At 35.9% G+C, this 23,096-nt stretch overlaps 1 protein-coding gene across 4 annotated transcripts in view; it reads left to right on the top strand.

The window, feature by feature from the left end:
* Nucleotides 1-23,096, top strand: part of LOC150097176 (uncharacterized) — a 296,897-nt gene that overhangs the window by 21,869 nt on the left and 251,932 nt on the right. For 3 of the 4 annotated variants that reach the window (XM_090407107.1, XM_090407104.1, XM_090407106.1), the window contains exons 3-4: nucleotides 7,263-7,350; nucleotides 18,417-18,468. In XM_090407107.1, coding sequence (XP_090263233.1) covers nucleotides 7,263-7,350; nucleotides 18,417-18,468 — 140 coding nt within the window. The remainder of the gene's footprint in view (nucleotides 1-7,262; nucleotides 7,351-18,416; nucleotides 18,469-23,096) is intronic. The other variant, XM_090407105.1, reaches the window with a different exon arrangement.

Raw genomic sequence — 23,096 nt, 5'->3', positions numbered from 1 at the left:
TGCAACCATTTCATTCTTCTTATTTTGGACAGTTCTGGTATTCATAAACAAACACAGTAGCTCATTTCAGTGTCTTATTAATAAGTCTCACTGAACCACCTTCAGATGTGACTTCTCCATCATTTCCCTGGCCATTCCTGTCTATCATCACCCATCTGACAGTCAATCCCACCCCCTCACACCCCAAGTCCATTCCTTTCTTGTCTGTTTGCACATTTGCTTCTATATCCTGCATGCACACTTTTTACTTTTGTGTTCTTATTTCTTATTCTCTCATACCCCTCACTCATACTACTCACCTCTCCATTCACAAGCACTCCTTCAGTCTCTTCTACCCTTCAATTCTTTTCTAGTTTCCTGCTCTTCTACATCATTTTTGCTTCCTCAAATCCCCTATTCACTGCAATCATTACTCTCCCTTCCAGCAAGTCTCTTTAGTTGAATCAGGCAAAAAATCATTTGAATGCAGTGTCTCTCTCTCTCTCTCCTTGTAGAATTCCATATGTTCCTCAAAATCATCCCAGTGCTCATAAACTGCATTCCTTTCTCCTCACACAGCTGCTAACATACTATTAATGATGTTTGCTTGCTGTCCCAGCTCATCTGTCATACTTGAAGAACATATTACCTGCCCTTTCTACCCCACTGTTATCTTTTATTCTCCACAACAACCTCCTGATATTCATTCTCACATTCTCCTTGTTCTCATCCAAATCATTCATTCCTACTACCATTACCAACTTTCTTGATTCCTTACTCCTCATATCCAATGCTTCAATCCAGTATGATTACTGTGCTCATTCTACTTCCTTTTGCTATTTTACTTTTTTTTAAAAAAAATTAACATTGCACTGAGCATCCATAGCTCAGTTGGTATCAATGATGTCTGGTTGAAAAGAACAGGATTCAATCCAGTCTAGGATGTAGATCCTTTATGAGGACTTTTCAAGTGAAGGTGGGTTAGCCAGTCTTATAGAAGTGGAAGGATTTTTTCCTCCAGATACATGGGTTTTACATCCTGCAAAACAGGCAAACCAGAAGAACAAATGAAATTTACAGATATAATGGACAGTGAATATAGGGTTAACTGCCCTATCATAAGCAGTAATTAAATTTCTAAGGTGCCACATTAATTGGCCATAACAGACCATTGAGCATAACATGAAGGGCAGATGAAATGGGATAATAGCATTTGATGAGGATAAGGCATATAATGTCAGTTTTTTATATTTTGCAAAGACACTTGACAGGATGCATGTGGCAAATTATTATTTTTTATTATTATATGGGATACCTCCATGGAGTCAAAAGACTTGTGGTGATGAACCTATGCTGATCATTATTCACACAATACCTATCATGCCTCTCCTTAATTATTTTACCATTGTGACACTCACAACTACCTCTGGCAATCCATTCTACTCATTCATCACTCTCCAAGCAAAAATTTAGTATGCATACCTTTACTAGTCACTCTGTTGTACAACTTCCAGGGGGGTGATCCCTTGTTATCTCTCTCTCTCTCTCTACTCATGTATTGAAAAATTTCTTTTGTGTCATTCTTATAGAATCCTTTCAGTAACTTATTTCTATCATGTTCCCTTTTCTCTGCCTGTTAATTAAACTCTGCAATCCACAGACCTGTCACCAGTTTAGTCACTCATCTCCGAATCTCTCCACCACCTTGTAATCCCTAAGAAAAAACCCAGGTGACGAAATCTATGCATAGTAGTCAAGTTGTGGCTGAATCATAGCCTTATGATGATTAATAATAATCTACCTATTTCTACTCATCAATGTGTTCTTCAACATCCCAGTAATCCTTTAGCTGTTTTGCCAACTTTTGCAGAATGTCCTCTGGAATGTCCTCTTCACTTTCTGCATTCCAGTACCATCAATATTGATACATAGTATGTAAAATTTTCATCATCCTGAAGTGTATTACTTTATATTTTGCAACATTAAATTGATAACTGTTGTCCTTTTCTCACACTGTTAATTTATTTAAATCATACTGCAGGATATTTATGCAGTCTTTATCAACTATTGCCCTCACCAGCTTTGCATCAACAAACAACTGAATCTCCCCTCTTAAATCTTTCCATATATATCATGATTATACAATTTAATGAGTAGTGACCCTGAGACACCACACTAGTCATGCTCTTTTGTTTTGATTCGTCTCTGTTCCATGCCACCAGCCTTATATCCTTTCCATTTTCTCCAACTTACATGATAGTTTTCCATGTGGTATTGTATCATATGCCTTTGCAAAATCCAGCATTATCATGGTGTAACCATTTTTTTAATCCAAAACTTTTCTGTCACTTTGTTACAAAATGTGAATAAATTACTAAGATAGGATCTATCTTTTACAAAGCTATTCTGCCCACCATAGAGTATCATATTCCTGTTCACCCATTCCTGAATTTTACTTTTATCAACATTTCCAGTAATTTAACTACCACTCCTGAGATACAAATTGTTCTGTAATTTGCTATTCCATCTTAGAGCTACTTTTATGTAATGGAACTATTTTACCCTCTTTCTACTCCTTTGGAACTTTGCAGAGCTGAGACTTAGATTAAGCAACATCATCAGAGACATTCCTGTAATAAGCTGACATCCCTTTCAGTTCCACTGCTGTATTCACATTGAAATTTCAGTATGTTGAGCACCTCTCGTTTTTATACTTTGGTTTTGTACTGTCCAGACTGGTTTCGACCTTTATTGAGGTCTCATCTGAGTGGGAGCCAGACCCAGAAGTGATACCAAGATTGAAGTAAAGCAGAAGTTATATTTTTATATACGAGTTGCCAAAAGGGATACTAAGGCAAGTGAAATGAAGTAATAAGCTTCTTTATACGAGTTGCCTCAGTCCTGAAAATAGTTCAGGTGCATACTTGTTTGCTTACACTTGGATAAAGGATTAAACCAAGCGTATAATTTCTTGATATCTTTAATTTATTGTATAACCAAGTGGAAAAACTTCCAACAACCATCAAGTAAAGGTGGTTGGGGGGCCTAAAGGGATGCTGCAGTTTTTATATTCTAGTGCCAGAAGTATCAGGAACAAGAGAGAGAAGTTTTGGGCATTGGTTAGTGCACCCTTGCCAAAAGTTATAGGCATTAGTGAGACTTGGCTAACAGCAGATGATATAGTTACAGAGCTAAGATAAGAATGGTTTAGTATTTTCAGGGAATTTAGAGAAGATAGGATAGGGGAAAGGAGTCCTGCTGGTGATAGCAGATGAATTGCAGACAAAAAGAATACGAGATAGGCAGGAGGGTGGCAGTTCATTTGAAGCAGTCTGGTGTGAGATTAAGGCCAGTAAGACAAAATATACAGTTGGTTATTGCCGTAGGCCAGGGTGTTCCAGGAATGATCTAAATGACATGCATTGGCAAATTAGTACAATGAGCGCAGGTCAAGTGATTATCACAGGGGACTTCAACTAAGGAAGAAAGATTGCATGGCAGGAAGGAAGGAAATGGAATTTTTACACCTACTAAGAGATAATTACTTGAGGAAGCATGTGATGGAGGGGACTAGGAGTGTGAGAATATTGAACTGATTATATGATCAGAAGAGCTATCCATAACCAAGGTGACCACATTGCCTACGATTGGTGAAAGGGACCATGTGGTCTTGACTTGGGAGATTGTATAATATGAGGAATATTCTGCCAAGAATGGGTATATGTTGAACTACAAGGTAGTTGATTATGACAAGCTTAGAAAGAAGATTAAATCTGTACTATGGCATAAAACACTGCAGGATAAAGATGTTAGTATTGCATGGAAGATAGTTAAGGGTCATCCAGAGGAAACAATATTAAATTGTATGCTGAATGTAAGGAGGGTTAATCAGGTAGGAGTTAGATGGATGAGTAATATCATTAAGCACAAGCTGTAGAAGAAGAAAATGCTGTGGAGGGTATATACATTGCAAGACTCAGACAAGAAAGGTGATCAGCATGGCAAGGAGACAAAATCAGATTATGAGAAGAATCTAGCTGAGCAAGCCAAAGGAAATTCCAAAGAGTTCTTTCATTATGTGGCAAGTAAGAGGAAGAATGACTATGAAAGATTAACCTCAGTGAATGATGATGGTCATGAGGTGACAGAAGCAAATAAAATAGTTGAGTTACGTGAGTGATCACTTTGCAAGTGTATATCATCCTAGTGAGGTTACTACTTTAACCAATGTGACAGACACTGATGTGAAAATGGAGGCGGATGAATTGGAGATTCTTAGGATATTTCAGAATCTCAATGTAAATACAGCTATGGGATATCAGCTTTGGTTTTGCAAGAATGTGCAAGGGAACTTGCAATGCCTCTGACTAGGCTCTTTAAGTCTCAGGTCTGGTGGAGTTCCAAGGGAATAAAAAGAAGGCAAAATAAATCCCTTGCATAAGGGAAGTTCCAAGACTGCACTAGCATATTATAGACCGATTAGTATCCCAGGCATGGTGGTAAAAATACTGGAAAAATTAATCAAAAAGAGAATTCAATAATTTGTAGATAAAAATATGAGACTGTATGAAGGGCAACATAGCTTTGTGAATAGTTGGTCATGCCTTAGTAATTTACTAACTTTTTTATAATAGAGTAACAGCAGAGTTGGATAAAGAAGTGGCTATGCAATTTTGCTGAATTTTGCATTTGACAGAATACCACATGGAACACTATTATGCAGTTTAGAACAAATTTGGATGGATAGAACACTGGTTATGTGGATAAGGTGGCTGCTAGACAGATATCAAAAAATGGTATGTGGAGGGGCAAAGTGGAGGCGAAAACAGGTGACTAGTGTTGTGCCGTAAGGTTCAGTGCTGGGCCTGTTTCTGTTTAATTTATACATAAATGATATAGGAAATAACCTGAAAGGAAATATTCAGTTGTTTGCTGTTAATTGCAAAATTACGGTAGTGTAATAGTTAATCAAGGTGATGTGGAGATAGCACTCGCAGGAAGATTTAAATAGGCTTTCAGTATGGGCAAAAAATAACGGGTGTCAGTTTAATGTGGAGAAATGTACAGTTATGCATTTTGGGATAAATAGATTACAAGCTGTGTATTGCATTGATAGCACTGTACTCCAGGAATTAGATGAAGTTAAAGATTTAGGGGTGGTGGTAGACAGAGAGTTAAATTTTAGGACATTTTTCTAAGATTGCTAAAGTTAATCATTAAGATTACTTGGCTATTGTAGAACACATTAACAAGTAGAGATAAGAAAGTTGTTATTCCTCTTTATAAGGCCTTGATATGTCCACATCTGGATTACTGGTCTCCTGGGTTTTTTGGGGATGATTAAGTGGTGGAGAAGATTCAGAGACAAGTGACCAAGATGGAGAGTGGTTTGTGGAATGTTCCCTATGAAGGTAGATTGAGGGTGTGTGTGGATTGCTGAAGTTGGTTGATAGGAGAAAAAGAGAGGACATGGTTTTATTTATTTATTTGTGTGGGGTTCTCTCCATTCCTTGACCGCCCCTTAGGACTTGTCGAGCCCTCCTTGTGAGGGATTAAGTATGTATTTTATGACTGTAGATCCATGTGTGTGTTCACAGGCCGGTTTGCCTGTTCTGAGGGTTGAAAACCTTCTACTTCTGTATGAGACTGGCTAACTCACCTTTAGTCGAAAGAGACCAGATAAAGGTTCCTCATCATGGATGGTAATCAAACCCAGGTCTTTCTTTTTTTTTCTTTCTGACCAAAGGGCTTCATCTGTACCGACTAAGCTACAGAGGCTCTAGAAGACATGATAGAAACATTTAAGTTGTTTAAAAGGTTTAAAGGGTTTTATAGGATTGATGCAGGGGAAATGTTTCAGCACTTGGCTGGAGGAGCCAGGACAAGGAGTCATTCCTGGAAGTTGAATAAAGGTGTAGTTAGTAGGAGTGTGAGAAGTAGATTTTTTTGCCTGGAGTGTTGTGAATTAGTGGAATGGGTTGCAAGGGTCGGTTGTCACTGCTTTATCTGTTATTGGGTTCAAGGAGATGTATGATAGATTGTGTGGATAGTGCGGGTCTCCCGCAATGTCTTCAGACTCCATGGAAGTGCTTGTCGTACAATAATAACAATTATACTAGCTTCACATTATGTGAAGCCAGTGAGGGTTTATTAGTGATAGTATTGATGTTGTGGCTCTTCAGCAGGAGTTGAATAAACCAAAAAGATCAGCATATGAATGGAGATATATGTTTAATGCAACAAATTGAAAGGTCCTGAAATTTGGAAGCTATAGATGGGAGGCTGCATACACTCTTAGTAGAATTATATTGGACAAGGGGTCTTGTGATTGATTGTTGATAGAAATTTGAAATTCAGTGGACATATTTTAAAGATGATGTAGAAACCTGGAGGATTGTTGCAATATTAAGAAGGATGTCAGCCACCAGAGATGAGAGCAAGGTAGTTCCATTTTCTAAGGCCACGATCAGACCACATCTGGATTACTGTGTTCAGATTTGGTTACCAGGATTTGAAGGGATGAAGTTATATTAGAGCAGATACAAAGGTGAATAAGAAATATTATATCTGCGTTGTGGAATGTTGATGAAGATAGACTGAGGACATCCAAACTGCCGAATTTGGTGGAGAGACGATGAAGAAATGATATGATCGAAACCTTTAAACTATCGAGAAGCATTTACTGGATTGACACTGGAAAGATTTTCATATGGTAGAACAAGTGGAAGGGAACAGTGATAAGGGCTCACCTCAAGGGAAAGATGTATTTTTTTTAACAAGTTTAAAGTATGAGAGACTTTGTTGTCTAAGATGGATCTCCACAGAGTCATGTGACTCTGTGGAAGTCCTGAATAATAATAATAAATAACAGGTGAAAAGATACAGTTGGTAAGAGGTTATGTTTAATAAGGTCAAATTATTCTGAAATCACATTTGCCTAAATTTCAAACTGTAAGAGTTCAGTGAGATTTCTGAAACATTTGACCTTTACATACAGTTTTCACACATAGGGTACTTGACTTTTTTGAAGAGTACATTCTTCATCATAGGTTCTTTAGTATGTTTAAATTAAATGATTATTTTATTATTATTATTTTTCAGTTCAGTTAGTTGTTATGATGCATATAGTTTATATATATTAATGAATCATTTTATATACATTCATAAGCTAATATTTCATGGGCTAACCAATAATTTTAGACTGAATTATTGTTTTAGCCCATGAATATTAGCTTATAGATATCAGTTTTCGTTGTCTTTAAGTGACACAAAGTTTCTTATAGCAACAGAATCTTCTCCTGTTTTTGGTCTGACAAAGAAGGACTATTGGTTTTGGATAGAAATTTTACTGCATCATAAAGAACAGTACAGGTAATCAGTGTTATAAAGTTTTTTAAATTGATACATGATATTAACACTTTCACCACTGACCACGTTTTTAGCATTCTAGCAATATGTTCTCAGTATTATCATAGTAGATTGCAAAAAGTACCTGTTTACTACTCAGATTTTTACAGTTGTAGTTTCTAAAATTTTTAAACATATTTAGTTAAAATAACAAGAATTTGAAAAAATAAAAATAAATAAATAAAATAAAATAAAAATAAAATAAATTTTTGAAAATTAAAGAATCAGTGTTTCATGCTTTCTGCTTAACAGTAGTATTTTTCTCCCTGCTGCACTTTTATATTATTATTATTATTATGATAATACATGCACCTCCATGGAGTCCAAAGACTCATCGCAGGAGACCCAAACTATCCGCACAATCTATCATACCTCTCCTTGGACCCATTAACATACAAAGCACTTACAACTGACTCTGGCAACCCATTCCACTCATATTTCACAACTCTCCAAGCAAAAAAATCTAGTCCTCAAACCCTTACTAACCACACCTTTATTCAACTTCCAGGGATGATCCCTTGTTCTTGCCCTCTAGCCAAGTGCTGAAACATTTCCTCTGCATTTATCCTATAAAACCCTTTAAGCAACTTAAATGTTTCTATTGTAAAAATAATGATATATAGATATTTTATATTCTTTATTTATTTATTTACTTCGTGTCTGTTGAACTTGTTTCGAAATATATTCAATATTATTTATTTCTCTTATTTTATTATCTTAACTTATTAATTTCTTGTCGTACTCCAAGTTGTAATCGTTGCTTGAGATAGTCTTATCACCTTTAATCTTTTAGTCTACAATTTCATTCACCCCCCCCCCTCTCAAGGTTGTAACTATGCTACTTTCATGTGTGTGGAGTATAGATTCAGGAATTGCCTCTGAATTCCTTTTTCTAACTAGCTGACTTTCTCTTACACTTGTCATTAAAATTTTATTTCTATAATGACTGCACCATTAAAGATTGCCCAAAGGAATTGTTTGTCCTTCCTATACATGTAAGAGAAATGCTCAGCGGAACACAGAATTATCTCTAAAACTCGGTTCTAAATCAAGCAACGTTTGAAACTTATTATTAGTCAGTCGTGGTTAACTTTAAGGACACACAGGCTCTATATTTTTATGAGAAGTGCATTGGTACGTCGAAATCAGGCTAGTTATTAACAAACAAAACAAAACAATTTATTTATACTAAGACATGGTAATTACAACATGAAATAAAAAGATTTCACACATATCAAATTTATCTGGTTATTATCAGTAACAATGCAATGCACATGTCTGGTTCTCAAATTAATTAAAACAGCATTTCTAGCCTTTAGCTTAAAGACAAAGACAAATATATACGTTCACATATATACATCAGACACGTAGTTAGTTTCATACACACTTTAATTTAACTCAGATCATTAACAGAATTATGCTTAACTAAGCTTCACATTCACTCTCCCTTCCAACATTAATTCCTAACTCTTAACAATAACTCTCAAGATTAACAAATGCTCAGAACTCTGTGGGCAATTATTTCACAATAAATAAGAAGTGCAGTTTTCCGACTTCACAACTTTACATTAAGCTAGCAACTATACATTCAACAATCCCTGCTCTGAGGTTAACAATCCATAACAGTTCTACATTAATCTTACTTGAAACTTTTCTCAGCCAGTTCAGCATTCAAGATCCTAGATATCACGAACATAACCTTCTTCTTTCTCTTTAGAACCGTAAACAGACACTGCTCCACGGCAATGACGATACAGCATTCTCGGAGATCGCTTAAGGAACTTCACGATGGGACTTCTTGAATAGGCCGACACCGCCTTTACAAATCTCCTATCATTGGCAAAATGCTGCTAGCGGGATATCCTTCCATCATCCATGGAACAGCTGGACCCAGGAACCTCTTCGAAGTGACACCATAACAAGTCAGGAACAGAGAGCTTGGAGCAGAGTTCCTGTCTCCTTTTTATTCTACCTTCACAACCTTGGGACTTCTTCAAATTGAGTTCCCCAGATGTTATACTAGGGGTTCCTTCCCCCTCCAAAATCGCTGAGTCATGGCAGGAAAACCCCGTAACTCGCTGACCGTGCCTGGCGATAGCCTCAGGTCTACATTTCTAATCCTGTCTGGGCTATCTCTTTGTTTGTACGATATTGGCGGTCAAATAATTTTGCAATTCATTATAATATTTTACCAGATTACATAAAACACTTATGAAAAAATGTTAATTAAACTACTATTTGGTATTGACTTTCTTTCTCAAGTAAAATCAGTATATAAGAATTTTGTACAAAATTCCTTCTATACAAGATTTTACACTATCATATCCCCTCTTTTTTTGCCTATCAACCAACTTCTACAATCCACAAATGTTCAATCTTTCCTTGTAAGGAACATTCCACAGGCCACTCACCATCTTGATCACTTGTCCCTGAATCCTCCCCAGTGCTTTCTCATCCCCAAAATACCCAGGGGACCAGACTTGAGTGTATTAAGGCCTTATAAAGAGGAATAACAACTTCCTTATTTCTGCTTATTAACGTATTATTCAATAGCCAAGTAATTGTATGGGCTACCTCTAGCAATATGCCCTCTAACCTTTAACTCTGTGTCTACCGCCACTCCTAAATCTCTAGCTTGATCTATTTCCTGGAATACAGTGCCATCAATGTGATACATGGCTTGTAATCTGTTTATCCCAAAATGCATAACTTTACATTTCTCGACATTAAACTGACACCCATTAACTTTTAGCCATACTGATAGCCTGTTTAAATTGTTCCGCAAGCTTTCCACATTTCCTTAACTATTGGTTGTGATTCCCTTTCAGTCATTTCCGACCCTAAGTGACTTTGTAGGCCTTGTCCACAAAGTGTTATTGGTGAGATTTTTTTACAGGGTAGTTCATCATTGCTTTCCCTAACCACCCCAATTTTATCTGGGCTCAGTACTGGCATATGGCTGGGACATATTCATGACTGACTGTAATCCATATGTGTTCATGGGGTCAGTTTGTCTGTTCTAGGGGACTAAAAACCCGAGTTTCGAGTGAAAAATTTCACTACCCCTATATGAGACCAGCTAACTCATCTTTCATCGAAAGAGACCAGATAAAGGTTTCTAACGTCACCTATGGGAATTGAACCCTGGTTTTTCCAACCAAAAGGCTTCATTTATACTGACTGAGCCATGGATTCACTCTGATTATTTATTACTCTACCTAATTTTGCATAATCAGCAAACAACTGAATATTTCCTTTCAGGGTATTTCCTATATCATTTATATACAAATTAAACAGCAATGGTCCAAGCACTGAACCTTACGGCACACCACTAGTCACCTGTTTTTGCCTCTAATAATGCCCCTCCATATACCACCGTCCAGCAGCCACCCTCTTAACCACTTAACCAGTGTCATATTCATCCCCATATGTTCTAATTTGCGTAACAGAGTTCCATGTGGTATTCTGTCAAATTCCTTTGCAAAATCCAGCAAAATCATCATATAGCCATTTTCTTTATCCAACTCAGCTGTTACTCTGTTATAAAAAGTTAGTATATTACTAAGGCATAACTGACCCTTCACAAAGCCATGTTGACCCTCATATAGTATCATATTTTTATCTACCATTCTTGAATTCTTTTTCTTACTAATTTTTCTAGTACTTTCATCACCACGCCTGAGATACTGAGTGGTCTATAATTTATGTATTAGAACCTCCCTTATGCAATGGAATTGTTTTCCCTCTTTCCACTCTTGTAGAACTCTACCAGAGCTGAGACTTAAAGAGCCTATTCAAAAGCATTGGCAGTTCTGTTGCACATTCTTACAAAATCCAAGCTGATATCCTATCTAATCCCACAGCTGTATTTACATTGAGATTCTGCAATATCCTAAGAATTTCCAATGCATAAACCTCCATTCTCACATCAGTGTCTATCACATAATCGAGTCAATTAGACTCGATAGGTATGACGGTGAAGAGTATAGAAGGAGGACCATAATTGCAAATGACTTTATGCATGAATTATGCAGGACGAGTGGTGTGGAATTTGTGGATGTGTGGAGTGAGTTCGATGGGCGAAAGGATTTATATAAGATGGATGGTTTACATTTGAATGGATTCGGTGTACGGAGACTTGAAAAGGTGTTGTCGAATGTGGTGGAAGTGGATGTGCAGAATCAGGGAAACTAGAGTTATTAAGTGGGGGGAGAGTAGATACATAGGGAAACAGTCGAGTGTATGAATGTGTGTAATATGCCCAAGCGAGTACGAAAGACTATGAATCAGAATGGGACAGTTAGTATAAGGCATCAAAATAGGGATGGGATAAATGGACTTCTGCAATTCATATATACTAATGCCAGAAGTATTAGGAACAAGAAGGAAGAATTTTTGGCCTTGGTTGGCACTTCCAGGCTACAGGTTATTGGCATTAGTGAAACATGGCTGACAGAATATGATGTAGCTAGTGGGATTGAATGTGAGGGGTATAGTGTGTTCAGGAGTGACAGGGAGAATAAAATGGGGGAGGAGTGTTATTGATGATAGCTGATGAGCTACAGCCAAGGAGAATAGAAGTGGAACTGCAGGATAGAGAAAAGAGCACATTTGAGACTATTTGGTGTGAGATTGAAACTAGCAGAACAAAATATACAGTTGGGTGCTGCTATAGAGAAGGTGATGGAATAAACGGTGGAGATAGTATGCATAAGCAGATAGAAGAAATGAGTGGAAGGAGGGTAATTATTATGGGTGATTTCAACTATGGTAACATTGATTGGAAGGAGGAGAGGACACATGGGAGGAAGGAATTGGATTTTATGCGATTATTAAGGGATAACTATCTGTGACAGCATGTAATGGAAAATACTAGAGGTCAGAGAGTGCTTGACCTAGTAATTGCAACTGAGAATTTGGCTGTAACAAATATGACCATGTTGCCACCAATTGGTGAGAGTGATCATAGGGTCTTGATTTGGGAGGTGGCTAAAAGGTGTGGAATTCACAATTCAGAAAGGGTATATATGGAATTATCGGGCTGGTAAGTATGACAAGCTTAGGAGTTTGATTGGTTCAAGTGCCATGGCATGTACAACTGCAAGGACTAGAAGTTGATAGTACATGGGAGGTTGGTTAAGAAGTGTTTGCATGAAGCAATGGCTGACTGTATACCTAGAGTCCGAATAATAAATCAAGTAGGGGATAAATGGTTGAATAACACCATTAATTTTCTTTGCAAAAAAAGAAACAACTATGGAGGGAATTTAAGGAGAAAGGTGACCGGAAGGCACATGAACAGTATAAAGCGCAGGCCAGAAGGGTAACGAGTGTGGTAAGAAAAACAAAAAAGGATTATGAAAGAACATTGGCCATGCAGGCTAAAGATAATCCCATACAGTTTTTTCGATATGTTGCAAGTAAAAGAAAAAATGTATATGGCAAAATGATTTTAAAGACTGCCGATGGTAGGGAGGTAACCAAATCAGTTGATATAGTTGAATTACTGAGCGAGCCCTTTGCAAGAATATATCATCCAGGTGGTGACATTGCAGAAATGAATGAACCAATAGATTATATGGGAATTGTGGTGAATGAAGTGGAGGTGAGTAGTCTATTGCAAAACCTCAATGTCAATACATCTCTGGGATTGGATGGTATGCCAACTCATGTCATACGACTTGCCTGTCACCTTTGTCTTTATATACCCTCTAGGGCATTTTTTTCTTCTGCAGCTCGTGTTTAATGATATTACTCATCCATCTAACTCCTACCCGATTAACCCTCCTTACCCTAGGTATACAATTTAATACTGCTTCCTCTAGACGACCCCTAACTATATCCCATCCACTACTAACATCCTTACTTTGCAGTGTTTTATGCCATGATACAGATTTAAGCTTCTTCCTAAACATGTCATAATTACCTGCTTTGTAAATGGCAGTTTTTTGTCAAAACCTGCTGCTAGCTGTGCCCAGTAGCTGCAGTGCATTCTCTGCTCTGATTTACATGCTGTTTAAAAGTTCAGTCTTTTTTTGAACATGCCTCGTATTGGGATTTCTGTAGAGCTAGCAACTGTAAAGGTGTGAAGTAGTGTTTGAGCAGAAAAGTACATCAAGTTTTTTGGCATCTGCAGAAGCTATGGTTGAGTATGTTGTGCTAGGAAAGATTGGAGGTGTAGGTCAGTCCAAGGAAGGAAATCGGGATTGTGTTTGGAGATTAGGGGAAGGAATGTGAGCTGTTTCTTGCAAGAGATCAGACAGGACTGAGTTTTGGTGGCATTGAAGTCCACAAGGTTTTCCTTGTCCAATGTTCTGAATTCAGAACATTGGTCATGGTGGATTTTGAGGGTTCTAACAGTTAGGAAGAAAGTTTGTCAAATGAAAAAGGGAAATGCAGTGTACTGTCATCTGCGAAGCTATGGATAGGATTTGAAGTCTCTGAGAGAAGGCCATTTATATACAGGAGGAACAGAGTGAGTGAGAGTACAGAAGCCTGAGTTACTCCAGCATTGGTTATGAAATCTTGGGAAACCACCACCATGACTTGTAGTGAGCAGCCAGTGAGAAAGTTTTTGATCCAGTTACAGAGGATGGAAGGCAGACCATGGAATGGTAGTTTGCTAAATAGGCCCCTGTGCCAAACCCAGTCAAATGTTTTTGAGATGTCGAGAGAAACTATGCGAATTTCTCCAAATTTTTCCATGGCTTGAGTCCAGAGGTGGGTAGTGATGGCTAGAAGATTGGTCATGGATTAAAAGTGGTAGAATCCATATTGCTGGTCACCGATTAGTTGGTGGTTCTCTGGGTTGAAGTTGATTTTGATGACCTTCTCTATAGTTTTGGAGAGAACAGAAGTGGGAGCATCTGGATGATAGTTTGTTGGCTGACTTTTATTCCCTTTCTTTGGAATGGGCTGGATGTGGACCTATTTCCATGCTGTAGCATACATGCCAGTTGAATAGGATAGATTGAAGAGGTGATATAGGACAGGCGTTAGCTCTGGGACACAAGTTTTTAACACAGTTGGCAGGATACCATCAGGACCAGATGTCTTGTTTATGTTATTAAGGATTCTTCAGATTTCTTTCTCACGGAAACCTTTGGGTGACATGGAGTGAGCGATTCTCAGTAGGGTGGAGGCACTTTTCCCTTATCGTCAGTACAGGAACTCATTCGATACAGGTTTGGACTGAAAAGAGATGTTGGGCAGCTGCTGCTTGTGTTTATCATACCCAGTGCAAAATGGGGGAATCAATACCATGAAAGTAACTGTAGAAAACTGTAGAAAAAGACATAGCAAAAATACTGTGAGATAATGGTTGGAATGAATGAATGATGGAGAGATCATCTCTCAGCCAAAGTACTCTCTTCTGAATTACTTCAAGAATTTTAGCAAGGTTTTAGATGCACCAACCTAAATGTGAACAGCATTCTAGCAGTTTCCTTGAGTTAGTATCAATGATTATGTAAATGAAGGAAAATTGAAGGAAGAAAAGTACAAGAGGATGAATTTGTACCCGTTGATATACAGTACTGTTACTATACCAGATACTGTTGCAAAATGAATCACCGTAAAACTCTGATGTCAAGAGTCAACTACCTATCAGCGTGAATTTGATGCTAAGAGTTAACTTCCCTACCGGCCGATGTGGATGAAATAGTGACACCGAATTGCACTTCTTATCCATGTTATTCATTGGGTGTTAGAGCTTCGTATCCAGATTTAGCTGAACGTCTATAGATGTCGTGGCCTGTTGGGGGTTAATCTTTGTAGAGAATCTTTCACTATGATAAACTATTCTTTTGGTCCATATGAGATTATTATTACCTGGGCATTCCACAATCAGTCTTGTGACTCCATGGAGGCCTGAATCATAATAATCTCCATGAAGTCCAAAGACTCATTGTGGGTGATTCATACTAAACATTATTTACACAGTGATCATCATACAGAGTGCTTAAAGACCAAAGCTGGATAACTGGGAGATCTCCACAGCCTTTTAAGGAATGCAGAGAACCAACCAAGGCTTATATCCTAATGTCCAACCTCACCTTCTTGTGAGGCACCCCCATTAGTAGATATCTGCATGGATATTGATCGAAGAGGATGGGCTTGTAATCTGATATTTAGCTGACCAAATTGTATTTACTACCTTAAACCAAAATATCATGGTGGTACATCGGATAGAATTTCATGCTGGCTAGATTGTAGTCAATTAAATAAAGCACCATTATTTCAGCAGGAAACCAGGGCAATTCCAACTCAAGATCAGTAGATTTCAAAATTGGCACCAGCAACATAAGAAGCATCTGTAGAAAAGAAATGCAACTAGCAGAAAAATTGGATAAGTAACAGATTGACTTAATAGGTATTACTGAAACAAAGAAGACAAAAACAGGTGAGATCTTTGTAAGCAAGAAATACAAGTTGTTACAATCAGGCAATAATAATCAGGAAAAAGGAATAGCAGCTATATCATTCAACACTAAATACAAGAATAATCTTCTTGAATGAATTGAAATATCAAGTAGAGTGATGTGGGTAGATATCAGATTGTGGAACTGGACAGTGGAACTTAATTGTGCCTATGGTCTCACAGAAGGTCCTATTAAGGAAGAAGTGTAGGAATTTTTTTGTCTTTCTATATGTTTGGTAATCATTTCCTGCAGAGCAGGAAATGATTACCAGACATATAGAAATGTTAGAAATGTTTTGGGAAAATTTGGAGAAAAGAGCAAAGCTAATAATAATGGTAAGTACCTGCTGGATTTCTGTTTAGGAATGGTTAGTTATTATTAAAAGCATGTTCTCACATAAAAATTGGCACAAATTCACATGGAGAGGAGATGCAAAAAAATAAGTCTCATTAACTATATTATTATGGATAGCAGGACATGAACGTACAGAAGATTTGAAATAAGTGATCACCATTTAGTCTTTGAGCAGGATAAAATTGAATATCACATTGAAAAGTGTGTAAAAAGTTTTAAAACATATCAAAGTTGAACAGCTTTCTGAGATGAAATGTAGACTTAAATACACAAATATAATTCAAGCAAAAATGAAAGAGTTAGAAAACAAGAACTAAACCTTGGAAATTCATTGGCAGACCCTGAACAAAATATTGATTCAGCCAGAGAGGCATGTGATGAGATTGTCTGCAAGGATAAAAAAATCAGAACCGTGGTGGACACAGGAAGTTAAAGAGCTAGTCAAGGAAAAGGAGAAAGTATATTGAAAGTTCCTTGCAGGTAAGTGAGCTTGTGCCTTGAGAGAGTACAAAGAAAAATACAAGAAAGCAAAACACTGTGTAAAACTAGCTAAGCAAAAAGCATTGGAAGATTTTGGTAAGAAAATAGAAAATAAATATCAGGACAGTAGTAAAATATTCTGGAAGTTGTTGAGGAAAGAATATTGTAAAAGGAAACAATGATGGCAAATGCAACATGAAAACTGAAGATGAAGATATTTTAGATGTCTGGAGTAATTACTCCAATGATTGCTAAATAAAACAAGCAACGACAACACATCGCCGGCAAAGGTTGGTCGATTGGTAGAGCCTCTGCTACTAATGGCTCAGTTAAGTAAGTTTGAGTGCGGTTAGTAGTTGGAAGGGATCCCAGTCGTTCGATGCTGTTGGCACACTCTCCCTCGATGAGTCTTTGGACTCCCTGGAGGTGTCAAATAATAATAATTATAATAATAATAATAATAATAATAACATTCCTTGGCCAGAACCAACTTGTTCCTTCCAAATTATGGAAGGAACAAGTCGGTTCTGGCCATATAGAGGTTATCAAGATCAGATTTTTACTTTAAAATGTATATTTGAGAAATCCTGTGAGCATGATAAGGAATCTGTATTTGAGTTTTATAGTTGAAAAATCATTCCAGGTTAAAAGCTGTTGAAAATTTACAAGCATGTGTGGTAAACAAGATCTCATGTATAACAGTAAATTGAAGGAAATATACAAAGATGCTTCACTGTAAAATCTGGTGTACAAGGTGCATGCTCAGTCCAATCTTATTCATTATCTGGAATGGAGATCACATTATGAAAGAAAGTTTCTTGAACCTGATATGAACATTGGAAATATTCAACTCAACTAAATATGATACATTATATTTGATTTATTGGACCATGATTTTGATAAACATGTATACATAATCGTCGACAAGTTTCACCAGCTGGGGTCTGTCTGGCTTTTTCAAGATGAGAAAGGTTATACTAACATTAAATGAAAAAGCCAGACAGACCCCAGCTGGTGAAACTTGTCGACGATTATGTATATATATTTATCAAATCATGGTCCAATAAATCCAATATAATGTATCATATTTAGTGGAAAGGACCAAATATTAACTATCAGAAATATTCAACTCAACTGTTTACTTTATGCAGATGTCATTATACTCCTTTTCAGTACAACCTTCAGGTCTCTTTAACTAAATTAAATAACTACTCTTAACAAATTCAGTATGGAAATTGGAAATAAAAAGGCAAAAAAACTACAAAAATAGATAGAAAAATGGAAATCATCAACTGCATTATCAATGGAAACCTATAGAACAAGAAATTTAGAGATGAATATTAGAATCAGCAAAATTGGTATAATGGGGCATCATTTGAAGAAATTTTTATGAGATTAGATTGAAATAAAAAAATAAAATAAAAAATGGAACCTACAGTATGCCAAGATTGTGTTCAAACAAAGTTTAACTTATTGATGAGAATCTGAAATAAAACAGTTCATCCGACACTAGAAATCATAGAATATAAGATTTCTGAGAAAAATTAGTGGATGAATAGATGACATCACTGGCAGAATAACATGAAGTTATGAAAAATGAAGGTATTAGGAAGGACCTTGACATAGTTTGAAGAATGTGTGATCAGTGTTAATCAGTGGTCTTTACATTTATTATGTTACTTTACATTAATTAAAAGTAATTGAATACTGTATGTTTTGAAATTAAATAATTAAATTGCAGATTATCTTGTAGCTTATTTATGTATTTTCTTTAAGGCTTTCAACTGCAGCTTCTGAAACAATTCTTACAGTGAAGGAATGCAAAAAGGCAAGTGACAAATAACAATATAATAAATAAATAAATAAATAAATATTCATTTATTTAGAGAGACTTATTATATATATAATAAGTCTCTCTGTGTATGTGCACATAGCAATCCCTCAATTAATGCACCTAATGTGTTCTTTAAAACAGGCATATTAATCGAAAACACACTAATCAAATATAATAACCTATGGGAAAAAGCATAATTTGTTCCTCAAATTTCTTTTTTGACCCTTAATTTTTTTTTTTTTTATGAAAGAATTAGGATATTTCTCAGGGCCTAGTTAAAAGAAAACCATGAAGCTGAAAGACAGTAAAACATATTCAGAATATAAATTTATTATTCTACTTCTTAACACAGAATTGAGCTAATGTAGTTGTTTGGGCATTCTTTTTTTAACACAACTGATGGTAATTTTCAACCACCTCCTTATCTGCACTTGCAGCTTCGCCTGTGATTTGAACATTATGTAGTCTCTTTCTCTTTTTGAAATGCTCAAACCACCCAGCACTAGCATGGAATTCTTCTTTTCCATCATTGATAGTTCTTTCTTTCAAGGCTGCAAAGAGACTTAATGCTTTTGATTTAATAAGGTCAGTTCTTAGTGGGATTCATTTTTTGGTTACAATCTTTGATCCATGTAGAAAGAAGTCTGTCTAATTCACTCATTATAATACTTTGATTTTGAGTGGTCTGCATGCATGATGAACTTGAAGCAGCCTTACCTTTCTCTTTGTATTCAGCAACTTTGCTTAAAATTGCTCGTATTGTTGATTCACCCATTTTGTGTTCTTGCCCTATCTTTGCTCTGGACTTGCCTTGTTCATTTTTTTCTATTATTATTTCAAGTTTTTCTTCCAATGAGATTACTTTTCGAATCTTTTTCACACTTCCACTTTTTTGCTCATGATTAAAAGGTTGGGAAAATATTTTAAAATGAAAAAGTAATGAAAACAATTGCAAAGGAGACATGAGGTGTGATCTGCAAAATGCTATGTAATTAGTGGACAACATAAATTTTGGCAGTAAATTTGAACATGTGCATGTAAATAGTGTAATACTGTGTGCTATTAAAAATTACTTTGTAAAATGTTTTAAATTGGTAACTAAATTATTTCATCCTGGTGTGTGATTTTTTTAAAATAGTTAGCCATAAAAATATGTATAGATAGAAAACTTTTAAAATCTGTAACATTTAAGATGTATATAGGTGCACTAATCGAATTTTAGAGGCACATTAATTGCATTTGGGTATAGAAAAAAATGATGCACTAATTGAAAATGCACTAATCGTAGACGCAATGATTGATGGATTGCTGTATATTTATTATTGAGAGACTAGTACACTGTACATGAGTGATTGACTGGCATTCCATTTTATCTGATGTGATATGTTCAGGCACAGAGTACACATTTGCTCACCAGGTACAGAGAGAATTTAGGTTTTTTATGGATCTTTAAAACACTGAAAAATTTTGAATTTTTCATATTAGAGATGTGTGGTACCATAAGATATTTTAAAGATATTAAAATTTTTTTTAAATATTTTAAATCTGAATTCAAACAGAATATTGAGTTATTAATTTATCTTATATGTTGTTTAAGGGCCAAAGCTAGATATCTGGGAGGAAGCCTTCCCCCATAGGTCTAAAGAATGCAGAGAACTGCTTAATTGCATTATTAGGTATTCTTCTAGATACCGACATAATAGGGATGGGCTGGCAATTTTGAACTTAATATCCTTATTTCGCACTTCCTTTTACATCTAGCCATCTGTGTGTATATTTTTCATTTCTTGATTGGTGACTTACAACTTAAATATATTTATTATTATTATCATTATTATTATCCAAAGACACCCCATGGAGTCAAAGACCTATCTAGGAGGTGCTTTTGTCATACACACAGCTCATCGTACCACGCCTTAAACACTCAAATTCTCTACAGATACCACACTCTCAGGCAAGGCATTCCAATCATTCACAACTCTCATGCGAAAAACCTGCTTCTCACTCCTTTGCTCACACCCTCCGCTTTCAGGGATGACCTCTGGCTCTCTTCTGATCTCCCACCATTTTCTGTAAAGCCTCTTCAACATTGATCCTATAACAACCCCTTACTAACTTGTAGGTCTCTATCATATCACCCCTCTTCCTCCTATCCACTAGACTCTGCAATTTGCATCTTCTCAACCTTTCCTCTTATTCAACATTCCAGAGATCAGAAACTACCTTAGTAAGTTGCCTCTACACCCTTTCCAACATCTCTTCATCCTTTTGAAAACCAAGTGACCAAATCTGTGCACAGCAGTCCATGTGGCCTAATCAGAGCCTGGAACAAGAATCTCCTTATTTCTGCAAGGCAGTGTCCTTTGCATCAATCCCAGAATTCATTGTGTTGTCCTTATAATTTTGGCAATGTGTTCCCTAAATTTCAGATCCTTATCTACTATCACCCCAAGATCTCTTATTTCCTCCACCTCCAACCCACCAAGCATAAATTCTACATCCCATCTTTGTTTCCCAAATTTTAAACTTAAATTTTGCAACATCATGGAAAATTGATGAGTTAAACAGAGAACTAAAAAATATAAACATTGATATAGCAGCAATAACTGAGACAAAAAAGAAAAAGAAGGGATCTCAAATTCTGTAAGATTATGTTATGATCTTCTCTGGAGTTCCAGAAGACCGAATGGGCTTCATCTGGGGCTGCAGTTTGGATTAATAAAAAATGGAAAAACAAAATTTCGGATTATACTTGGGTATCAAACAGAATAATCAAAGTTAGAATAAAAATTATAAATCAGACATTCAATATTTTCAGAATTTATGTGCCAGTAGATGAAAAAGAGGAAGAGACAGAAGAATTTTATGGAAAACTAAAGGAATGTATTGATGAAACAAATAAAAATGAAGCAACAATCTCGATGGGAGATTTCAATGCTAGAGTGGGAAGTAACCCAATAATAGGATGCATTGAATCAGAAGGAGAATCAGTAATTAAAAACAGTGGAATTTTGCTAAGAGATTTCTGCATATTTAACAATCTAAAAACAGCAATACTTTCTTTGGGCATAAAAATATACATAAGTACACATGGAAAGCAAATCAATAATAGATTACATTATTATTAACAGCAAACTAAATAATAAGAGTGTTAGAGCTGGGTTTTTTACTTTTAGAGTGGTGAATGAGTGGAATAAGCTGCCAGAGTCTGTTGTGGGTGCTATGACAGTGAATGAGTTCAAGGCAAAGTATGATAGATACTGTGTGAATGTTGAATAGTTGTGATGGACATGATGTTTAGGGCCTCCCTCGATGAGTCTAAAGACTCCTTGGAGTCACCCATAATAATACTATCCAGGATACAAGGGTTTTTAGAGGGAGTGAAATTGATGGTGATCACATGTTAGTTGAAAGCAGATTTGAATTCATAAAGAGAACCACATACTTCAAAAGAAAAAAAGATAAAGGACCAACATCTAATAAACATTTTAAAATTCACCTCCTAGAACAAGAGAGTGTTAAAAACTTATATAAAAGCAGAATAAGAGATGAAATAAAACCAACCACAAATAATATTGAAACTGACTGAAAAAATATAAAGGAGACCATATTAAAAGCAGCAGAAGAAAGTTTAGGATACATATCACAGAAAAACAAAAAATGGCTCAAAACTTGGAATGATGACTTAAAGCAATTAATCAAAAGGCTTTTAAAATCTGTCTGCGGAGCAAAACCACTGCTGACTATATACAATACAAGAAGCTATGGGCTGAAGTCAGAAAGCTTTCCAGAAGTATATTCTCTGGACCACAAAGAACAGGTTTTAAAATTTTCAGACAATTACGAACAACAGAAAATGTCCAATTAAAAATAATTTAATTTCTGAAGAGGACTGGATAGAACACTACAAAATATTATGGAATGAAAAACAAGAAATTGAAAGCAATGATGAAACTCACATGATGATATCAGTACACAGGAAAGTAAAGAAGAAATAGTAATGGAAGAATTAGAAAAATAATTAAAAAAAATTAAGAAATAGAAAAAGCCTGGGCCTGGATGGAATATGTGTTGAACTCCTTAAATATGGAGACAATAGCTTAAAAAATATATACTTAAACTCTTCAATAATATCTGGAAATATCAAAAGATCCCAAAAGAATGGGAAATTAGAGTAGTAATAAATATTCACAAAAAGGGACCCAAGGACAAATGTGAAAATTACAGAGGCATTACTCTTTTAATAATAACATCTAAACTATATGTAAATATCTTAAAGAACAGATAGATTAAATACACAGAAAATTATTTAGAAGAAGAACAGCATGGTTTTAGAAGAGGATGCATAGATGCCCCTTTCACAATGCAACAGATCATAGAAAAAAAGAAAAGAATTTAACCTGCCTACTTTCCTTCTATTTATTGACTACAAAAAAGCATATGATAACTTGAACAGAAATCTACTCTGGAAAATATTACAAGATGATAAAATACCTCTTCAATTAATTAAAGCAATAAAAAGTTTATACATAGAAACAAAAAAATTTGCATCAAATTTGCAGATGGAACATTATCAGAACTTATAACTATAAATAAAGGAGTGAGACAAGGTTGTGGCTTAT

The sequence above is a fragment of the Typopeltis vanoorti genome, chromosome 17 (genome assembly GCF_054136105.1).
Source record: "Typopeltis vanoorti isolate ZY-2024b chromosome 17, IOZ_Tvanoo_1.0, whole genome shotgun sequence".
Taxonomy (NCBI): domain Eukaryota; kingdom Metazoa; phylum Arthropoda; class Arachnida; order Uropygi; family Thelyphonidae; genus Typopeltis; species Typopeltis vanoorti.
Note: the sequence above shows the minus strand (reverse complement) of the source record. Positions and strands in the feature narration are given on the sequence as shown.